The following is a 19,134-nucleotide window of genomic DNA, read 5'->3' as shown; positions in this document are numbered from 1 at the left end:
GGATATTTATTGCGTCATGTGGCTCATTGAACAATTTGACCTGTAAACTTTCAGATTGCAAGTGCAGGAAATACGAGTGTACCTTCAGCACCATTTGTTTGTTGTGTTTCTTCCTGAGGCACTTTTATAGCATGCAAGGATATCGCTCAGTTGTTGTTTATGGAAAATGAATAAGGAATTGATTTCATACCTTTCCTGAAGTCATCTGCTTTTATGAACATCACTTACTCCCTAGAGTGCCTACAGATACGATTGTCTGTGGTCGATTGAGCCACACGTCTTCCACTCTGAGAAGTTCCTATCTGCTGTAATATTGTAAAATCCGCTGTAAGATCCTTTCAAATAAAAGCTTGCTTGTTTTTCTTAACTTCAGATAGCCACACCGATGTGGTCTTCAGCATGGCTCCTGATCTTAGGGGTCCATACTAGCTCATCTGAAGATGGCAGCTATAACCACCTAAGTATAACTTAGGCTTATTCATGAGATCTGGGTACCAGTGCTGATACCAATTCATAGCTTGCATATGAAACAGTTCACTTGTTGATACCAGTATGTGTCTTTAATACAGGTTCAGCCCATCTTATGGTACCAGTATGTGTCTTATGTACCAGTATGTACCAGTATAGGTACAGACTGCCATAAATACAAGTACAAATCTTGATACCAGTTTGTATCCTGCTTACAGGTCCCAAATACAAGTACAGACCATTGAAGTTTTTATACCAGTATGTATCTTCAACACATATTCAGGTCATGTGTTGGTACCAGTATGAATCCTGCATTCAGAAACATACCTCACATTAATACCAGTATATCCTGTATCTTCAATACTTCAGTACTTCTTCAGTACTTTAAGCCATGTGTTGATACCAGTATGTATCTAAAATACAAGTACAGACCACTTGTTGATACCAGTATGTATTTGTAACACAAATTCTGGTCATGTGTTGGTCCCAGTATGAATCCTGCATACAGAAACATACCTCACATTAATACCAGTATATCCAGTATCTTCAATACAGTGCATACTTTAAGCCATGTGTTGATTCCAGTATGTATCTAACATACAGGTACAGACCACCTATTGATACCAGTATGTATTTTAAATACAAGAATAAATCTTGATACCAGTTTTTATCCTGCAAACAGAAACAGACCAATATTTATAGTAAATACGAGTACAGACCTTTTTTTGAAGACGAATTCAGATCATATGTTGGTACCAGTATGTATTATTTTAAATACAAGAACAATTCTTAATACCAGTATGTATCTGTAACACAAATTCTGGTCATGTGTTGGTACCAGTATGTATCCTGCATACAGAAACATACCTCATGTTAATACCAGTATATCCTGTATCTTCAATACTGTACGTACAGTACAAACCTCAAGCCATGTGTTGATACCAGTATGTACCTGTAACACAAATTCTGGTCATGTGTTGGTACCAGTATGTATCCTGCATACAGAAACATACCTCATCTTCAATACAGTACATAATTTAAGCCATGTGTTGATTCCAGTATGTATCTAAAATACAAGTACAGACCACTTTTTGATACCAGTATGTATTTTAAATACTATACAGGCCATGTCTTGTTGCCCTGTTCATCATGCCATGTTCATTAATACCAGTATATATATTCAATAAAGGTACAGACTACATATACTGTGGTACCAAATGTTTATACTTAATTTTGATACCAGTATGTATCTCAATGCAAGTACAGGAAAAGTTGATACCAGTATGTGTTATATCCTCAGCAAAGATTCAGGTGTTGTTACCAATAAGTACAGGCCAGCTTGCATCCTGCCTACAGTAACAGCCCTCTTGTTGGTACCAGTATGTATCATTGATAAAAGTTCAGCTCACTTGTTGATACCAGTATGTATCTTGCATGGAAATGAGATCCTATGGTCCTATGGTGATGATTTGAGTTATTTTCCAGTCGAGCGATGTCGGAAGGTGGATTTTGATAGAAGATGGCCAACAATAGCTTGTAGCAATTCATTTTCTTAGATTTCTATGCAATTTATTGAACACATACACTTATTGTCATGGCCACAAATAGAAGACTATAGAATTTCCATCGAATCCCTCTTTGCCAAATATATGATTTGATGAGATTTGGGGTATTTACACTTTAATTGCATCGCAAAGGCAGATTTTGTGAGGTGAGGACGTGTATGAACGTACCCTGGGTGGCCGGCAACACTGGAAAAAGTGAATCGCTTGCTAAGCTCAGGTCTATATTTTACTCCGATTCCGTCCGAGTTGAATGAAACGTCTCAGGCTGGAGGGCAGGCCTCACCACTAGCATTGCTAATGTTTCTCTGACTTCTTCCAGTGCTGTGGTGGCACAAATGATGTATACAGCATGTTCTCAGGGCAGCGCGGAAAGCAGCACTAGCTGAAATGAATGGGTTTTTATTCATTGTGAGGTAAATAGGTTGCGCCAGAGACCGCAGAGAGGTTGTCGGAGACGCTCGCACACCCACCTAACGCAGGTCAAGGCTAGCATGCTTCGTCCTAATGAATGGCGGAAGACCCAGATGATGCCTTCAGCCTTGGAGCTGGAGACCCACAATTATTGCCCTTCTTTCAGCAGAGCTTTTAAGGTGTTTCAACTCTAATCGCCCTCATCCAGCACCCTTTTCCAGCGTGTTTTTCTCTCCTTCCACTTTCTTAATGAAGATTAACTGTGGGGGCAGTTCTGTGACTTTGCTAACGGGGACTTTTCACAACAGATATTTCTTGTTTAGTGAACATTGTAAGGCAGAGACACATTTGGCTGTCTGCTTCTCTGCCAGTGACCTACACTTGTAATTCCCAATTAGCAATGGAAGCATGGCTGTGTTTTATTGTTTGTTTATTTCTTTATTTTTTTTAATCCATGTTAAACCTGTCTATGATGTATTTCTGGAATTAAATCAAACAGTGTGTTGGATACCTGCTAAAATTGTACAAGTGTATGATCTGTATCCCCTTAGTATTTCAGCCAGTGTTTTAAGTCTGGTTCTGAGACGAAGAACCGACAACAACAAAAAATATAAGATGTCTATATTTATGAACCATGTCTCCAAAGATGTATGAATGATTCAATTTGAAGCTTAATCAGGATGAGGCATTTCTGAAGATCAAATGCTTTTGATTTATTCGTTTATTAATCATGCTAATTATGACCAAAAGAAAAAGAAAGCACTAAGTAGAAATGAACGAATCCATCGTACAGCTCAAAATCCATCCACCAGTTAGCTGTTCCTATGACATTCTGGTAGATACACCAGCACATAATTCCTCGACTAATTCTGGGACTTATCTGCTAATTACCCCCCAAAAGCCCCGATCTGTTGCGGAAACTGTGGATCAATCTAGCATGTTATGTCCATGACCCCTCCCTCCCTCCCCTTCTGCCCCGCCCTCCCCCTCCTTTCCCCTTCCTCTGTGGCTTTTCAGATGGCTTGCACATTTTTTACCTTCATTTTCTTTTCTATTCTTTTTGTTCCCCCTTTTCTCTTGGGGATGGAAGGAAGGAGGGAGGGAGGCAGGGAGGGATGGAGGGAGGTAAGGGTGGAGGCCTAAATAACAGGCTTTAAAAAAAAAAAAAAGAAAGCCAATGTGAGTTGATTTGCATGTGTTGCTATGTGTCTTAGCTGTGCTGTCGAACTCAATTAATGCTCCCAACTCACCACTGATAAACCGTTTTGCCTTGTTCTTTGATTTAAAGTAGAACCAAGTAAACTAGCCAAGTTCTAAAGCAGACAAAAGTGATCATGTGTGATAGTTCTGTATTTTGTTCTGTAGTTATGTACTGCCAACTGCAACACCTACTATCACCTACTGCCAGAACTGTTATAAAGCTCTTTATTAATATTTTTATTTTTTGCTTTCTCTCTGAAGAATCTTGTATCAAAGCCTAGTTTTCATGAACCTTTATTCTGTCTCTAGAATTTGGAATGATCGGAGAGCATACTGTAAAAAGCCAACGGCCAAGATCAGTTCATGACACAAAGGGCCAACAGGAGCGAGATGAGTCTGCTAAATTTATGGCACAAACTGGTAATACAATAGTTATGTTTCTTTCCTTTATTATGTTAACTAAACTTAATTTCATCTAAGTCACTTTGCATGCTCTCTTATATACTGCACCTTTTAAGTGAAAGATGCTTTTGTCACATTATTTTTTTTCCCTTTTTGTCCCTTCGTTATTATTATTATTATTCGTTATAAGTAATTATTCGCATAGAACTAAAAATCTCAACAATCAGAAAGCTGGAGAGCCAGATCCTCCAACAAACTGAATCAATAATAAGAATAAGCAGTCCAACTGGGATCTTTGTGTTTTTGTTTGTTTGTTTTTCATTGTAACAAGCAGAATTTTTTTTGGCATTTTTTTTTTTCACTAGAAGGTGTAGGTAAAATCTCGTCCGCATGCTAGTATAAAGTGAAATGTCTATCATTATATTTCTATAATCAGTAATAGTGTGCCAAAGTATATATCTATATATATCTATATATATATGTCTATAATAAATAACATTTTAATGAATAATTTCCCCCCCAGTTTTTATTTCTGCATGCGCAGTGTTTTGAATGTAGGCATATCTTGGGGAGGGGAAGGTTCAGAGCTATATTTGTTTTTCCTTTTGTTTGTGTTTTCCTCCTTTCTTGTTTTATGTCGTTATTTTTCAGTCATGTGTCAGATGAGTACGTTTTGCACATACTCATTTAAGTTGCAAATCACTTTTGCAAACTAAACCCTAACAGTGATTTTCCATCCTAATCCACCTTTCTCTTTGTTTTTGCTTTGAGAATTGTACATTTTACAAAACTTCATTCATTATTGCTTTAAGTTTGACCATTTCGTCCAAATCGTCCGAGTCATTGTACCGCTTCATCAAAACAAACAACAAAAAAATAAATAAAATTGATCCACTTTTCAACCCAATCAATGATCGGTCCAGTAATACATACATTACAGATTAAATAAACCATTGGTGTACATTTCAAACTGAGTGCGATCAATGGAGATTATATGCAAATTTGAAAGGATGTATTAAATCCATCAAATTTTGAACCACCAGAATGTATCAAGTTGAAGGAAGGCATAGTTTAATAAACTTCTTGTTGATCATGCTGGTTATACAGTTATTGTTAGGAGGCCAGACATTGAGGTGTTTCTTCCAGTAAATTAGCATCACATGGCAATTAGATTGATCCAACAATTTACTTACTGCATACTTTATTGGGAAAAATAATAATGACATAGTGTGAATGTTTATCTCTGTTTATCTTTGACAAACAATCTACTGGATCTGGTTGAATTTAGTCGAATGGCCATGCAGTTGCTTATTGGGAATTACAACTAATACAATTGCAAATATACATGATATTTGTATATTTTTCAAATATTGTTGGAGGAAGACTTTAGATCATGTGGCTAATTATTTTCTTTGTCTGATACATTGTTATATCAGCTAAGAAAACAATCAAGACATTTTTTTTAGCAAATTAGGCTCACCTTTGGCCTTGGTAATTCTCCATTTGGATCGTATTAAGTTTCTTTATCCCGAAATCAACTTCACTACTAGTTACATGTTTGATATATGGTAAAGAAATGTAAATTGGATCAGTGTTTGTCTTCCCTCAGAGATATGTTCCCCAGTCAAAGTGAAAAAAGAGTACTTTGACAGCACTGTCTAAATTGGTGTGATTTGGAGAATACCTTTGAGATAATTGTGTAGTTCTTCTCATAGTTATTGTCCATCTTGGGTCAGTAGTCATTAATTGAAGCATTCAGGCAACTCTGAACTTCAGACTCTGTTTTTGAGGTCAAGCAACAAAAAAAAATATCTAGACCAAAACTGCTTTGCAGTGGAAACTGTAGTCAGTTGCAAACTAACACTCATCACAGGTCATTCTCTAACTTTTAGAGGCCATGTTGCATGCACCCTACATGTTTTTATTATCATATTTTTATTTGACACTTTTTTCCTTAGTATTAGTTCTGTTTACATTTATTTTTTTCTTCTTTTTCTTCTTCTTTCAGTTGGTTTCATCAAGTTGTTTGCATGCCTTGCTTTTAAGGACTAAGATGAAGTTTAGCCCCAGCACCCCTTAAATCCGAACTCAAGCACCAGCCCTGTTCTGGTATCGGAAGTTACATGGTTGCCACACGTTCGGCACAGATTGTGATCATGCATTGAATAGAAAGTCATTTGGGAATGATCAATCTTGTTCCCGTCATACCAAAACCTTGCATCTCCAGTATTTCTGTTATCCAATTTCATGCAAAACCCTTATATCTCCAAAGTACCAACTTTACAGGAGAAAAACAACCTTTCAATTGAGTCAATGGAAAAATGTCATTTTGAAGCATCATTAAATTCTGACACATTACAAGAAACAACTGCCAAATTTCAATTATGTCAAAGTGGACATAATTCATAAATCAGTAGAACCTTTTTTATAGAAATGATAGATTTATAAATTAATATATATTCATGCAGGATCACAATACAATCTAAAGAACCCACATTGAACCCTTGCATATAAGCTAACGTAGCATGTCTCGTGTGGCCTCGTGTAACTTCGCTAGGCCCCACCTGCTCCTACTGGCCCCACCCCCCCTGGGCTGTCATATGACCTTGTTGCTGCTTTTAACTGGTGTCACCCTTCTCCTACACAGGTGACCCAGGTGCTGAGGAGTGGTCCCAGTGGAGCTCTTGCTCAGTTACATGCGGTCAAGGGTCGCAGGTGCGAACAAGAACATGTGTCTCACCTTACGGAACACACTGCAGCGGCCCTTTAAGAGAATCAAGGGTTTGCAATAACACTGCCCCCTGTCCAGGTAGTGTTAGCCGCAGATGCACGAACTGTCACCTACTGTCTTTTTTCTACATATATATATTTATATAGAATATATATATGTACTCACATACAGACATTTATAAATATATATATTTCATCTCTTATGCTAGGAAATGTTTTTATTGTTCTTGCCTTAAATTCTGTTTTCATGTGATGTTGTTTATTATTATTATTATTATTATTATTATTATTATTATTGTTTGTTACTGTTGATGTCATTCTTTGTTCTAAGGTATATTATGAGATTCACATTTTTCTTTCCGCTAGATCATCTCACTGTGTCGTTGTCGTATGTCATGTTTTCTGTTGTTTCATCTCTTTTCCCAGTCAACGTAAGGCCATTTCCATTGCTTTCATCTGCCACTCCTCTAACTGAACTGATGTGGGTATATATGAAGTTGCAATTTGTCAGTAGATACCAGGGTCATAACTCTGTCAGAGTGAATTCTACCTGCTACATCTGGAAGAAATAAGAAGCAAGGTGTCACCTTTAGTCTTCTAGTTCTGGTTCTGGTACAGTTGAAAGTTAAAGAAGAAGATTGCGACGCTACTCGGGAACAGAAACCTGCAGTGGTTCAAATGTGACCTTTTGGATTGGTCTTTTTGGTGGAGGCTTGGGCCTTAGTGGCCAATAGTTACTTTTTTTTTATTGCTGTCACACTAAAACCTTTTATTTTTACAGTAGAAGAAAGGATCCTTAACTTTCAATGGAAGTCCGTGTAAAAAGAGTTTAGTCCAAGTCAGAGCATTTATATTTTCATTATAAATTTTTAACAACTGGCAGATTCACGATACCCTAAAAAGTCAAAATTGAGATATAAGGTTTTTACTTGACCGCGAGCATCTAATTACATTTAAATACAATTACAAAATTCTTTAAAAACATTCTGTGTTGATGAGAGTCAAGTTTGCAACACTTTAAAAAAGCAAAATAAGCTTCCGGTGGTTCTTTAATCAATGCAATAGAAGAACCACGTTTGCTTCCATTAATTGATACCTTGGTTGTGTTAGAAATATGTGAATTCTTAAATTGGTAAAGAACCTTTACATCAAATATAAGTTCTTTAAACTTTTAAAAGGTTCTTCACACTGACATATCTCTATTACGAATTTTTTTACAGAACCAGAAAATATTTTTTTTCACATGGACGTTCTGAGAGAACCTCTCGTTTCTCTTGAGAAACTCTAGATGTTGTCATTCCCACATTCCATGAATATAGAAGATCAAGGTTGGATTAGAAGATCGAATTTACACTTACGGCAAAGTCATTGATTGGCTGAACTCCAAAAATAAATGTGCCTTAATCCTCATTTGGACCAGGACAAATTTCTGAACATCACCTTGGCTGCACTAATAAAACCTTTTGGAAATTGCATTTCCTGGACAAGGTTTCCCTTCGTATTTTAATAAAAATTCCTGCTCACACATTTTTATCACGCACTTGCATCAAAAATGACCTGCGAGGAAGTCTTGGAATGGTGCCTTCCATCAGGAGGTCCGAATATCCCTTTCGGCCTTTTGAAGGACGGGTAAAAAATGAATTTTGGAAAGCTGCGTCTTAAATAAAAGTTCAGCACGGCTCAGCTTTGTGATTTTACAGTAATGTGCTCTGACTGGGCCGGCTCAGGCAGATTGAAATTGCAGAATTTCACCCCTACCCCCAGCAGTGCCTAAAACAATGAAAGTATGGCCGTGGTTGGAAGTGCCACTGTAATTAACAGAGCAAGAACAGGAACAGATTCAGCTGCTCAAATAAAACCACCCCATTTCCCTGTGGTCTGGCTCAGGCTGCAGAATGTTTAATGGCTGTTATATGGCTGGTAGCGAGTCTAGAACACCTATACCAATATATCGGGCTAGTTTTGAGGTCTGACAGGCGAAAATATGATTAATATCAAATCAATATATGTATTGTTTGGTCCAATATTGAAACAAACCTACATTAAATGGAGGCTGCCAAGCTGACACTCACCACCTGCTGTCTTCTAGTGCAGAAAAGATGGTGAAAATAACCATTTTAACCAGTTTTACACCAGATTTGATGCAACAAGCTCCACAGCACTTGCCATTTCACAGAGGATGCTACTCACATTTTCTGTCTACTTTGGTTTTTTAGGTAACAGGTAAGTTGGTGTTACTTGGAGTGGTCTTTATTTCGTTTAAGGACCTTGCAGATGGCATTTCAGCACTTAAACTGTCAGCTGTTAAATATCTGAAGAAGTTTTAATGACTGTTGCTTAATTCTCTCTTCATTCCAAGACGGAATAATAAACAAAAAGGATGGAGAACTTATAACACACCCACACCAACACCTGGTCATTTACAGGTGTGTTCAACAGGTGTGCTACAGGGTTCGTCCACTCTACCTAAATAAATACTTCATATGGTAGAAAGCAATCCAACTGGGTTCATTTTTGAACGGACAAACTACAACACTGTGCAGGAATCTGGCCCTCCAGGACCAGAGTTCTCCACCCTCCTCTAGAACCTTGTTCAAGTTTATTCAGAAATGTGCAAAAAAGACAAACAATGTAAAAAAACAAAAAAAAACAAACAAAAAAAAACAACTGCCAGATGTGTCAAAAAGTGAAAAACATATGGATAGCGTAACAGATGAACTCTATGTCCAAATGTTTGTAGACACCCCTTCTAATGAATGCATTCAGCTACTTTAGGTTGCACCCATTGCTAACACAGATGTGCAAATGCTCACACACATAGAGCTTGTCTAGTCCCTGTAGAGAAGAAGTACTGTCAATAGAATAGGACTCTCTGGAGCAGATCAACATCATTAACCTATTGGCACCATGCTGCCTAATAGCAGGCGTGGACTAGAGGCGGGGTGTAAAGCCCCCCAGCAGCATTGAGATGTGGAGCAGTGGAAGAACTGTGGTCATCATCATTCTCTGGAATGATGGATGCTGGTGGTCCATCCAATACTTGTGGGATGAGTTGGGTGGTGATCATCCAACATCTTGACCTCACTTATGTAGTAAAGCTACACTCTTTTTAGTACCCTTGATTTCAGAAGAAACAATGAGCAACAATGAGCAGGTGTCCCAATACTTCTGTCCATATGGTGTAGCTGTATGTACAAGTAAGCCAACTTATTACACAGCTGGTTAACATAGGGAGGTATTTTGCAAGGCAAGCTGCACTGCAACCATGTGCGGTGTAAAATGGACTTAGGTATTCCCCCTGCACTCCAGTATTGTATTATTTAGGACTGTGAGTGTCTGCTGTTCTGCTGACTTTAATAAATGTGACCGTTCTATTTGACAAGTACAGCTGACGATCCCTGTTTAACTCAATCTTTACTTCTAAAATGTCACCATATCAAATTCTATGGGCCAGTGTTGTTGATAATCAGGTGTTTTAATGCTGTAAAATCAGCATCGCTTTGGCTCATTCGATTTCCAGGCCTTAGGAGAGTCTTCTAAAGCTCTCCTAGCCACGTTCACCTCCGGAAACGTAGTCATTTAGAAAACATGCACCTCTAGGCTACAGGAGCAGTGATAAGGAGTGGGCGTTTAGAGTATTATTTAATCTCTCGTTCTTAACTCGCAGTAGATTGGCAGAGGCTTCAGAAATCTCCTGATCATATCTAGCTATAGACGAGGAACCTGCTGATGAAAAGCTCTCTGTGAACGGCTGACTCCTTGATCCTGCTCTGCGGAAAAAAAATAACAGGCTCCAGGCGGCTCCCGCGTAGGTGCCCCGTCCTGCCTTTTTGTGGCGAGTGTGCAGGGAGTTTGCTTTTAATTAAAAAGTGTTTGAGCAGGACTCAAGCTTTCATTATGCAATTAGAGCCTGAGAGAGAGAGAGAGAGAGAGAGAGAGAGAGAGAGATCTTTGATAGTTGGAAGTAAAAAAGGAGGTGGTGGAGGTGGTGAGCTGGGTTGGGCTGCAGGACAATGGCCTTGACTCTGATGGCACTCACGGAGTGTGAACACACACCCGGGAGTCTGATTAGCATACTCTGAGACACCGGGTTCAAACTCAAACCCCCAGGCCTCTGCTCAGAAGATTAGCCTGAGCTGTCAGTCAAAGAGTTTACCAGCTGACCCTTAGAGAGCCTAGTTACAGTCAGTGAGGCCATTTAATAGAAGCAACACAAAAAAATGTCTATATACACTATATGTCTAAAGTTTGTGGACACCCCTCCTACAGAATGCATTCAGCTACTTTTGCACATGTACCTGTAGAGATGTGCAGGACCTTCTGAAGCAGATAAAGATGAACCTACTGGCACCGTGCCTAATGCCAGGCATGGGCTAGGGGGCTATATAGATTTCTGTAATGATGGATAGTGCGCCATCCAATACTTTTGACTTTTGAGTTTCACCTCCTGGTGTTAAGGAGTTGGGGGTGATGGTCATCATCCAACATCCTGACCTCACTGATGCTCTTGTTGCTATATGCAATCAAATGCTCACAGCAATGTTTCTCCAATATATGTCTTTTCTGGACAGTAGAGACAGTTCCTCCAACAAGATCAGCTCTTTTATTACCCCTGATTTCAGAAGAAACAATAAATGAGCAGGTGTCTCAATACTTTTGTCCATATGTTGTATCTGAAAAATGGTAACTAAGGAGGTTGTGTTTTACAACTTTACTAATTCAGTTATTCCACAGCCTACCTGCATATTAGCTTTTTTTATTACCTATATTTTTCAGACCTACAGTTTTTATTATATAAGTATAAAAGGATTGCAAAAGCCTCGAATCTCCATTTTTGCCATTTATCACTCTTTGACAAATTAAATTAATCTGGCAGTTGTTCTTTTTGTATTGGGTCAGAATTTACAGATGAACGGACCAATAGAAATGCTCCAAAATGACTGGGAATAAAAAAATTCCATTGACTTCCATTGAAAGTTATTAGGATTTTTATCTTGGAGTTCCTGGAGATACTTTTTTATAGTTTTTTGGAAGATAGTAATGATATATTGGGGTTGTAATGCAGAAACGTCACATTTATTTAAATGTACACTATTTCTGATCAGTCAGGATAAATACAAAAGTTAATGTTTATGTCTGAATTTATCTATAAATTTATTTATAAAACAAAAGTTTTAAAATATTCATTTTAATTCCAAATAAGCAGCCTTTTATCAGCCTACACGACCTTAGCATATGCAGACACATGCAAAACTGAGTAAAGGTAAAATTGAGGAACATTAATGAAACAGAAATGTAATTTTTTTTTGTTGTTTTTTTCTGTTATTTTATACTTTCAGTCAGAGCTGGGCGATATGGAAAAATACTCCTTATTTAAAGACATTTACACAATATTTATCACAATACAGACACACCGAACCACAGATTCTTAAAAATACTATCTATATTCATCTGATGGTAATGTTGGTAATGAAACCTGCAGCTGATCAGTGTTTAATAAGCTCTAACAGTCTCCTCCATATGATGATTAAAAAGGCTTCACAATGTCACAATACAATAAAATATGCATGTATCAAAATGACCACTTACCTAACAGAGAAAATAACCAGCCTTGGGTTAGATGACCCTAGCGAGGCATTGTGGCATGGACTGTATTAAGGGAAAGGAAGTTGGTCATTATAGAGGGTAACAGCTCGGTCGGTCCTCTCTGGCATCAGTGGCCCATGGGGCACCACTTTTATGCCATTGTATACATTCACTACTGCAGCTCTAGACCTTTCCACAAAGTTAGCGGTCTCCTAGATGCCACCACCCTTCACCCGGTACCCCATTTGGACATCAGCCAGATCTCGTTCTTTGCCCATACACTCTGCTACCACTGACTGGTGTGGAGCCAAGGGTGGGCATTTCCACTATTAGGTAGGTGGTCATAATATTCTGATATATATGTTTATATATATGCACACAACGTTTTGCAGTCTCCAAACCCAGAAGACCTACAAGACCAAGTAGCATTCCTTAAGTACTGAATAGCACAGTCTTTTTGTGTTTTGGTACTTTCTGCTGTAAGTGCTTTCACTCAGGCCTCAGCAGATTGCTCAGGAATGAACTTAAACAGTTGAAAAGCCCTCTCAACCCCAACACCCCCACCCCAATAAAACATCAGCTGGGAAATAAGAAGAAGCAGACGGTAAAGAAGGCTGAAATAGCAGGAATGTGTTAGTCTAAAGCACAACTGATGAAAGCTGTGGTCACTCTAACTGCTTTTACATGCTTTTCACTTACAGAGTGCTTACTCAGTAAGCATGTTTTTACTCCAGTTTGAGAGTGTGTGTGTGTGTGTGTGTATGGGTGGGTGGATGGAAGTTGAGGTGTTCTTGTGTGTGGAAGTGTGTTGGATATCTGGGTATGTATGTAATGTAATGTATATTTGAGCATGTATGGATGGATGTGTGTGTGTGTGTGTGTGTGTGTGTGTGTGTGTGTCTGGTGTGTGTGGCTGAGTGAGCATAGGGGAGTGCAGGGTATAACACACTAACTGTAACCTGTTTTAATGTTGTTAATTCCAAGTAGAACATGCTGTTGGTCACCTTTCATATTGCCATAGCAACCTTTGTAACATGACAGCGACTTTTTCATCAGGTGTGTGTGTGTGTGTGTGTGTGTGTGTTGTATTGTTTGCACATAAGTTGCTAAAATGAACAGCTTTATTAATTGAAGCTCATGGTTAGTATAAGTGCTTATAATAGAGCAGCATTGGGAAGCATGTGGACACCACACAGTGAGAGCTAGCCAGGCTGAAGTCCAAGCTTTTCAATGTAAACAAAGATACACACTCAAAAACTCACCACAGCTAGATATTGTTATTTAGCTAGATGGTGTATTGTTTATTATTATTATTATTATTATTATTATTATTATTATTATTATTGTTGTTGTTGTTGTTGTTATTATATCATTCCATTATTTTATTATTTCTATTATCAATATTATTACTTTTATTATTATCTTATTTTATTTTATTACTATTATTATTGTCTTATTTTCATTATTATTATTTTTATCTTATTTTCATTATTTTATTGTATTATTATTATTATTATTATTATTATTATTACTATATCATTGCAGTATTTTATTATTTCTATTATTATACATATATATTTTTTTTATCATATTCACATTGTTTTTTATGCAGATATGTATCTAAGTTCAACCATAGAATTACGGCTGCTGTATCCAGACTGCTAATTGTGGACGGTACAATTAACCCCACCTATGGGATCATTTCTATGGGACAATTATATGCAGTTATATCCTGCTCTGCCCTGTGTGTGTGTGTGTGTGTGTGTGTGTTTGTTTGGGTGGCTGTACTTGTGTATGCAAGTGTGTTTGTGGGTGTGTGTCTTTGAGCGCTTGAAGTGTGTCCTAACTGCTGTCCTCTGTTGGCAGTGCACGGTGTGTGGGAGGAGTGGTCTCCATGGAGTTTGTGCTCCTTCACATGTGGCCGGGGTCACCGCACCCGCACCAGGGTATGTACCCCACCACAGCACGGCGGGAGAGCCTGCGACGGCCCGGAGACTCAGAGCAAACTCTGCAACATCGCCCTCTGCCCAGGTCAGTTCTCCAGAGGTCACTGTGGAGCACCTTTCTGTCTGAACAGCCACAGTTTTAATCCAACAGTGCTGAAACACAGCGATGGACCCCGCCTGTTAGTGATGGGCTCTCTGCTTGAGCCATGCATGTCAAACCCACCCATCTCAATCACTAACAGTGCTAATTACTGCTAGCACCCATTTAGGGTTCCTCACAGTAGCTTAGCACAGTATGTTGACTTCTTTGACTTCCAGGAGGCTCAGGGTGGCTTTCTTTAGTCAGGAAATTGGTCCCACCCACTGGAACATGATTGGTTGATTCCTCTGTCGTTTACTGATTATGCTGGTAAAGGCCAATTTATGCCTCTGCATCAAATCTACGATGCAGCCCTTCACTGTACCCTGGCGAGCACCTCCCTAGAAATGTAACTATGCAGCGCAGACCACAACAACTGTGATTGGTGGTCTTGGTAAAATGCCCGGTTCTAGTTGGTGCCAACCAGAGGACCATCAAGTAAGCAATGTCAAAGCTCCCACCCAGCGCAGGAAGGGCGACGTGAATTACAAACTCTATCACAACTTTTACTGCCAGGGATTTGCGTCCAGAGGGTGCTTGCAGAGGGTGCCGGACAGGTGTCTTGTCCATTCATCTTGTGTCTGTACCGCAGACTGCCCGGGCCCTGCACTTCAGCACTACCGAGTTCCTCTGTTTGTGTTCTGTCATAAATGCGGTATCAATTATCGTATTAAGTTTTATCATTTGATCAGTTTTGTCCCTTTTTGCTCCCAATCTGCTAGTGCTAATTAACCCACGCCTTCATAGCTCCCCCTATTACTAGCAATGCTCTCGACACTAAGACGACAAGGTCTTAACGCATGGGTCTCAACGTCTTAATCTCTTTTCCACCTGCCCCCAATGCAGCATCGCCAATCAGCCCCCAGCCAATGGAAGTCCCCCAGCTCCACCACCCCAGCTAACAGACGCCTGGGCCGGTCAACATTGCTTTATGAGTGATGAGGGGGGAGAGAGCACCATCTACCCACCCGGAGAGAGCTCGGCCAACTTATTTTTCTTGTTATCTCAAGATAACAAGATAGCAAATTTGTCTGGATAACAAAAGTTGTTTAATAATAAGAGAAAGAGACATATAGGGAAATAAGAGAGAGAGAGAGAGAGAGAGAGACAGGGAAAGGGTCTGACCCATTTGAGGAGCCCATGCCACCCTTTGGGATTCTCCCTCTGATTTCTTACTCAGAGATCCCGACAGATCATTGGCCTAACCAGTCAGTCCACAGTCCCCACAATTGAGTGACCAGCCTTTGAGTGACCATCACTTTACCTGGATGGTCCATTATAGATGGCTTGAAGATCCTCACCTGACATTCAGCCAATCTCTGGACAACTGGAATCAGTACTGGCATAACAAGGACCTTTCCTCCAGCTCGTACCACCCCTCTTCCCCACCAACCTCCTGGTGGACCCCTCTCCTCCAAATCCAGTCCCTGAGCTCCTCGGCCTCTCTCGCTTGTCCACTAACCGTAATCAATTTCGCTGTAAATTGAAGACCACTCCGCTCATTTTGGATGTGGTGGAAGGAGCCGTCCTCTGAGGATGATTTGGTGGAATTAGGCCCGACAAGGGCGCCCCTCGCCGTTTGATCTATCCTCCACCCCTCCTAAACCCCATAAAGAATCAAAGCTCATCTCCTATTGAGGTGCCACTCGGGAGCATTACATCCAGCTGCCTTTAGCATTACAGGATCAATTACCGAACACTTTATTGGGCAGGACGGAGGGGCGCAGACGCAGGCGGTGAGTTTTAGCGGCGCGTTTGCGTTTGTGGCTCACGCTTAAAGAATAGAGCCGGCGTTCCGGAGTCTGGGCTGAAGTGAAAATCACTTAGCCGCAATTGCCCATGAATGGTAAGCAGATTAGGGATGATGAGTTTCCTTGCACTGCAAATGTTTGGCTGCGCCGGGGTAACTGACAGATTGCGCTTCGTCCGATCGCAGACGGCTTTGTTTGTCTCCTTAAAAGCCTCGGCCCATTCAGTAGGGAAAAAAGGAGAAAGAGCCGGGCAATTAGCAGCTCTTTTTCCTCTCGCCGTCTCTTTTCTTTGGAGCTTCAGCTTAGCCAGCACACGATTCTGTTGCCAAACACCGGTTAGAATACGTGTGCGTCTGGGCCCTTTCTCGTTGACCCCAGCGTTTACTGTCGATGAAGTGCAACCGCAGCAGCAAGCAGAGCCTGAAAGAACGAGAGACACCGATTGCTTTCCCTGTCTTGCATTTGAGGCCTAAAAATATTGCCATATTGTATTTCACAGTCAGTTACTTCTAAAAGAAGTAGGTGCACATATTCGTAACTGTACTCTGTACAGTGAAATGTGTCCGCATTTAACCCATCTGTGGTAGTGAACACACACTAGTGACACTACACACACCCCCAGAGCGGTGGGCAGCCAACTCCAGCACCTGGGGAGCAGAGAGGGTAAAGGGCCTTGCTCAAGGGCCCAACAGTGGCAGCTTGCCGAGCCCGGCAATCGAACCCACAACCCTGTTATCAATAGCCCGGCGCTCTAACCGCTGAGCCACCACTGCCTCTGTAAAGTTGGTTCAGTGTGTTTTGAAAGCCTTTCTCTTCCCTGAAGCAAGTCTATGGAAGTGTCCCCTAAATACACCAAAGTCCTTGACCATGCCCTAAATTCCTCATCCTCTATTTGCCAGGCCCTAGAAGTTCTGAAGCCCCCCATTGCAACCCACCATTGCACCCATCAACATCCACCGCCTTCCTTCTTTTATTGCTCCAGCACGGCACAGAAGCCCTTAAGGATCCCAGCCCAAGTCCCCCTAATGATAAGAAAACCCAGTGGTTCTTTGCCTGGTTAAAAGGTTCTTCACATTGGTGGAAACCCATTTGTAGATGATTCTATGAAAAACTATCCACTATTGTTCAAAGAACCCTTTCTCAGCCCTCATTGCAAAGAAGAACCTCATTGGTGGAAAACCATTTGTAGATGATGTAGACCCCTTTTGCGTAGAGTCTACCATGCTCTGTATTGTATGTTGGCCAAATGGTTACAATACAACCATGACATTGCTCCAACTTTGAGCAACATGGAGGTTTATGGCTTCCAGCCCAACATTGAAGCTGTCCAGAACTTCAACAGCCCTCATGACAAAGAAGAAGAACCTCATTGGTGAAAAACCTTTTCTAGATGATTCTATGAAGAACCTATACAAAATAGTCCAGTATAGCATCAAAAAGGGCTACCAGTCAAAGAAGCCTTGATCAATATTATGTAGGAAATGTGATGCAGTACAACCAGTTGCTCCAAATTTGAGCAACAAGTGGGTCTACGACTTCCAGCACAACACCAAAGCTGTCCAGAAGTCCAGCCCAAATATCCTCAGAGTTCGCCACCCTGTCCTCAGCTCGTTCCAGGACATGGTCCGAATTTGCAAAGTGTTCGATGGTAGCAACTGTTGCCATAAATCCTAACTTATCAGAGATTTTGCCTGGCTTATCACTTCTGTGTTGGGATCTAGAGAAGCTTGGGTTTATTAGTAAAGCTGGATGCAACACAGGCTTTCAGATGGTTAGGATGATAACAGTTGGCTGGTATTGTTAAAACAGCTGAAGATGGAAAACATCTGCTTATCCCATTAATCGGATATTTATCCCCACAACAAAGCATCTACACCTTACCTATCCTTAATGTGGATATTGGCCACAATTCAGTGCCCTACAATTTCTCTTCAGGTTGAAGTTTTTCAGGATGGGTTTTATAGGGTGGCCAACTTGGCAACAATTGCAATGAAAGTCAGTGGTTTGTGGGCAAAGGTTAGGTAGGTCAATTGGCACGATTGCTGCATAGACATCTAAGTTACACTCTGAAAAATGAGTTCTTGAAGACAGTGGTTCAGAAAAAGATGGTTCTTAACATTGGTGGAAATCCTTTTCCAGATGGTTTTATATAAAGCCTTTTAAAAAATGGACCACAAACAGGATTCCCACACGTCCTGGGAAGTCTGAAGAGGAAAGTCTGGATATTTTAATATTTTTTCAGGCAGTCCTGGAAACTCCTGGAAAATGAGAAAATTGCTAACAATTTCCCTGGGATATTAGTGAAGTTCTAGAAAAGTTGAGCTGTTGAGTCACTCAAATTGCATATTTTAGCTACTGATGCCCAATTTGTTGAAGTTTTTAATGCAGCACTGTGTTGTGGACAGATGCACCACCACCATGTTTAACAGTGCTTAATGTTATAAATGGATACACAAGCCACTATTTGTATGCAAATATTTAATTATTATTATTTCACTGATGGATGACACACATGTGCCTCACACATACTGACGGCTTTCTTTTTTAGCCTTGTGTGTAAAATCAATTCATACTGAGTGGCTTTTAAAACACTTGTTATGCACTGTTATGTACATTTCTTGGGAAATCCTGAGAAATGCTTTACTACAAAGAAAGGGAACCCTGACAAAGAAGCCTTTGAATGCTTAATTGGTTCATTGCCTGGTTAAATGGTTCTTCACATTGGTGGAAAAACTTTCATCACTGCTAAATAGCTATTTAAATAGCACTGCTAAATAGCATCACTATTTATTTATGTAAATATTATAAATATAGTGCACTTAGAGATCAAACATTGCTTGATTTCAAACTCCACAGCTATTAATACACACTACATGGGGTCAAATGGTGTAGGCCCAAGGGCGACGGACTGACTGTCTCTCCTATTTCCTTTCCTT

The 19,134-nt window shown here is 40.1% G+C and overlaps 1 protein-coding gene across 3 annotated transcripts in view; it reads left to right on the top strand.

The window, feature by feature from the left end:
* Positions 1-19,134, top strand: part of adgrb3 (adhesion G protein-coupled receptor B3) — a 278,549-nt gene that overhangs the window by 120,890 nt on the left and 138,525 nt on the right. The window contains exons 3-5 of one of the 3 annotated variants that reach the window (XM_072670789.1): positions 3,954-4,064; positions 6,694-6,855; positions 14,229-14,393. In XM_072670789.1, coding sequence (XP_072526890.1) covers positions 3,954-4,064; positions 6,694-6,855; positions 14,229-14,393 — 438 coding nt within the window. The remainder of the gene's footprint in view (positions 1-3,953; positions 4,065-6,693; positions 6,856-14,228; positions 14,394-19,134) is intronic. The other 2 variants (XM_072670790.1, XM_072670791.1) reach the window with 2 other exon arrangements.

The sequence above is a fragment of the Salminus brasiliensis genome, chromosome 24 (genome assembly GCF_030463535.1).
Source record: "Salminus brasiliensis chromosome 24, fSalBra1.hap2, whole genome shotgun sequence".
Lineage (NCBI taxonomy): Eukaryota > Metazoa > Chordata > Actinopteri > Characiformes > Bryconidae > Salminus > Salminus brasiliensis.
Note: the sequence above shows the minus strand (reverse complement) of the source record. Positions and strands in the feature narration are given on the sequence as shown.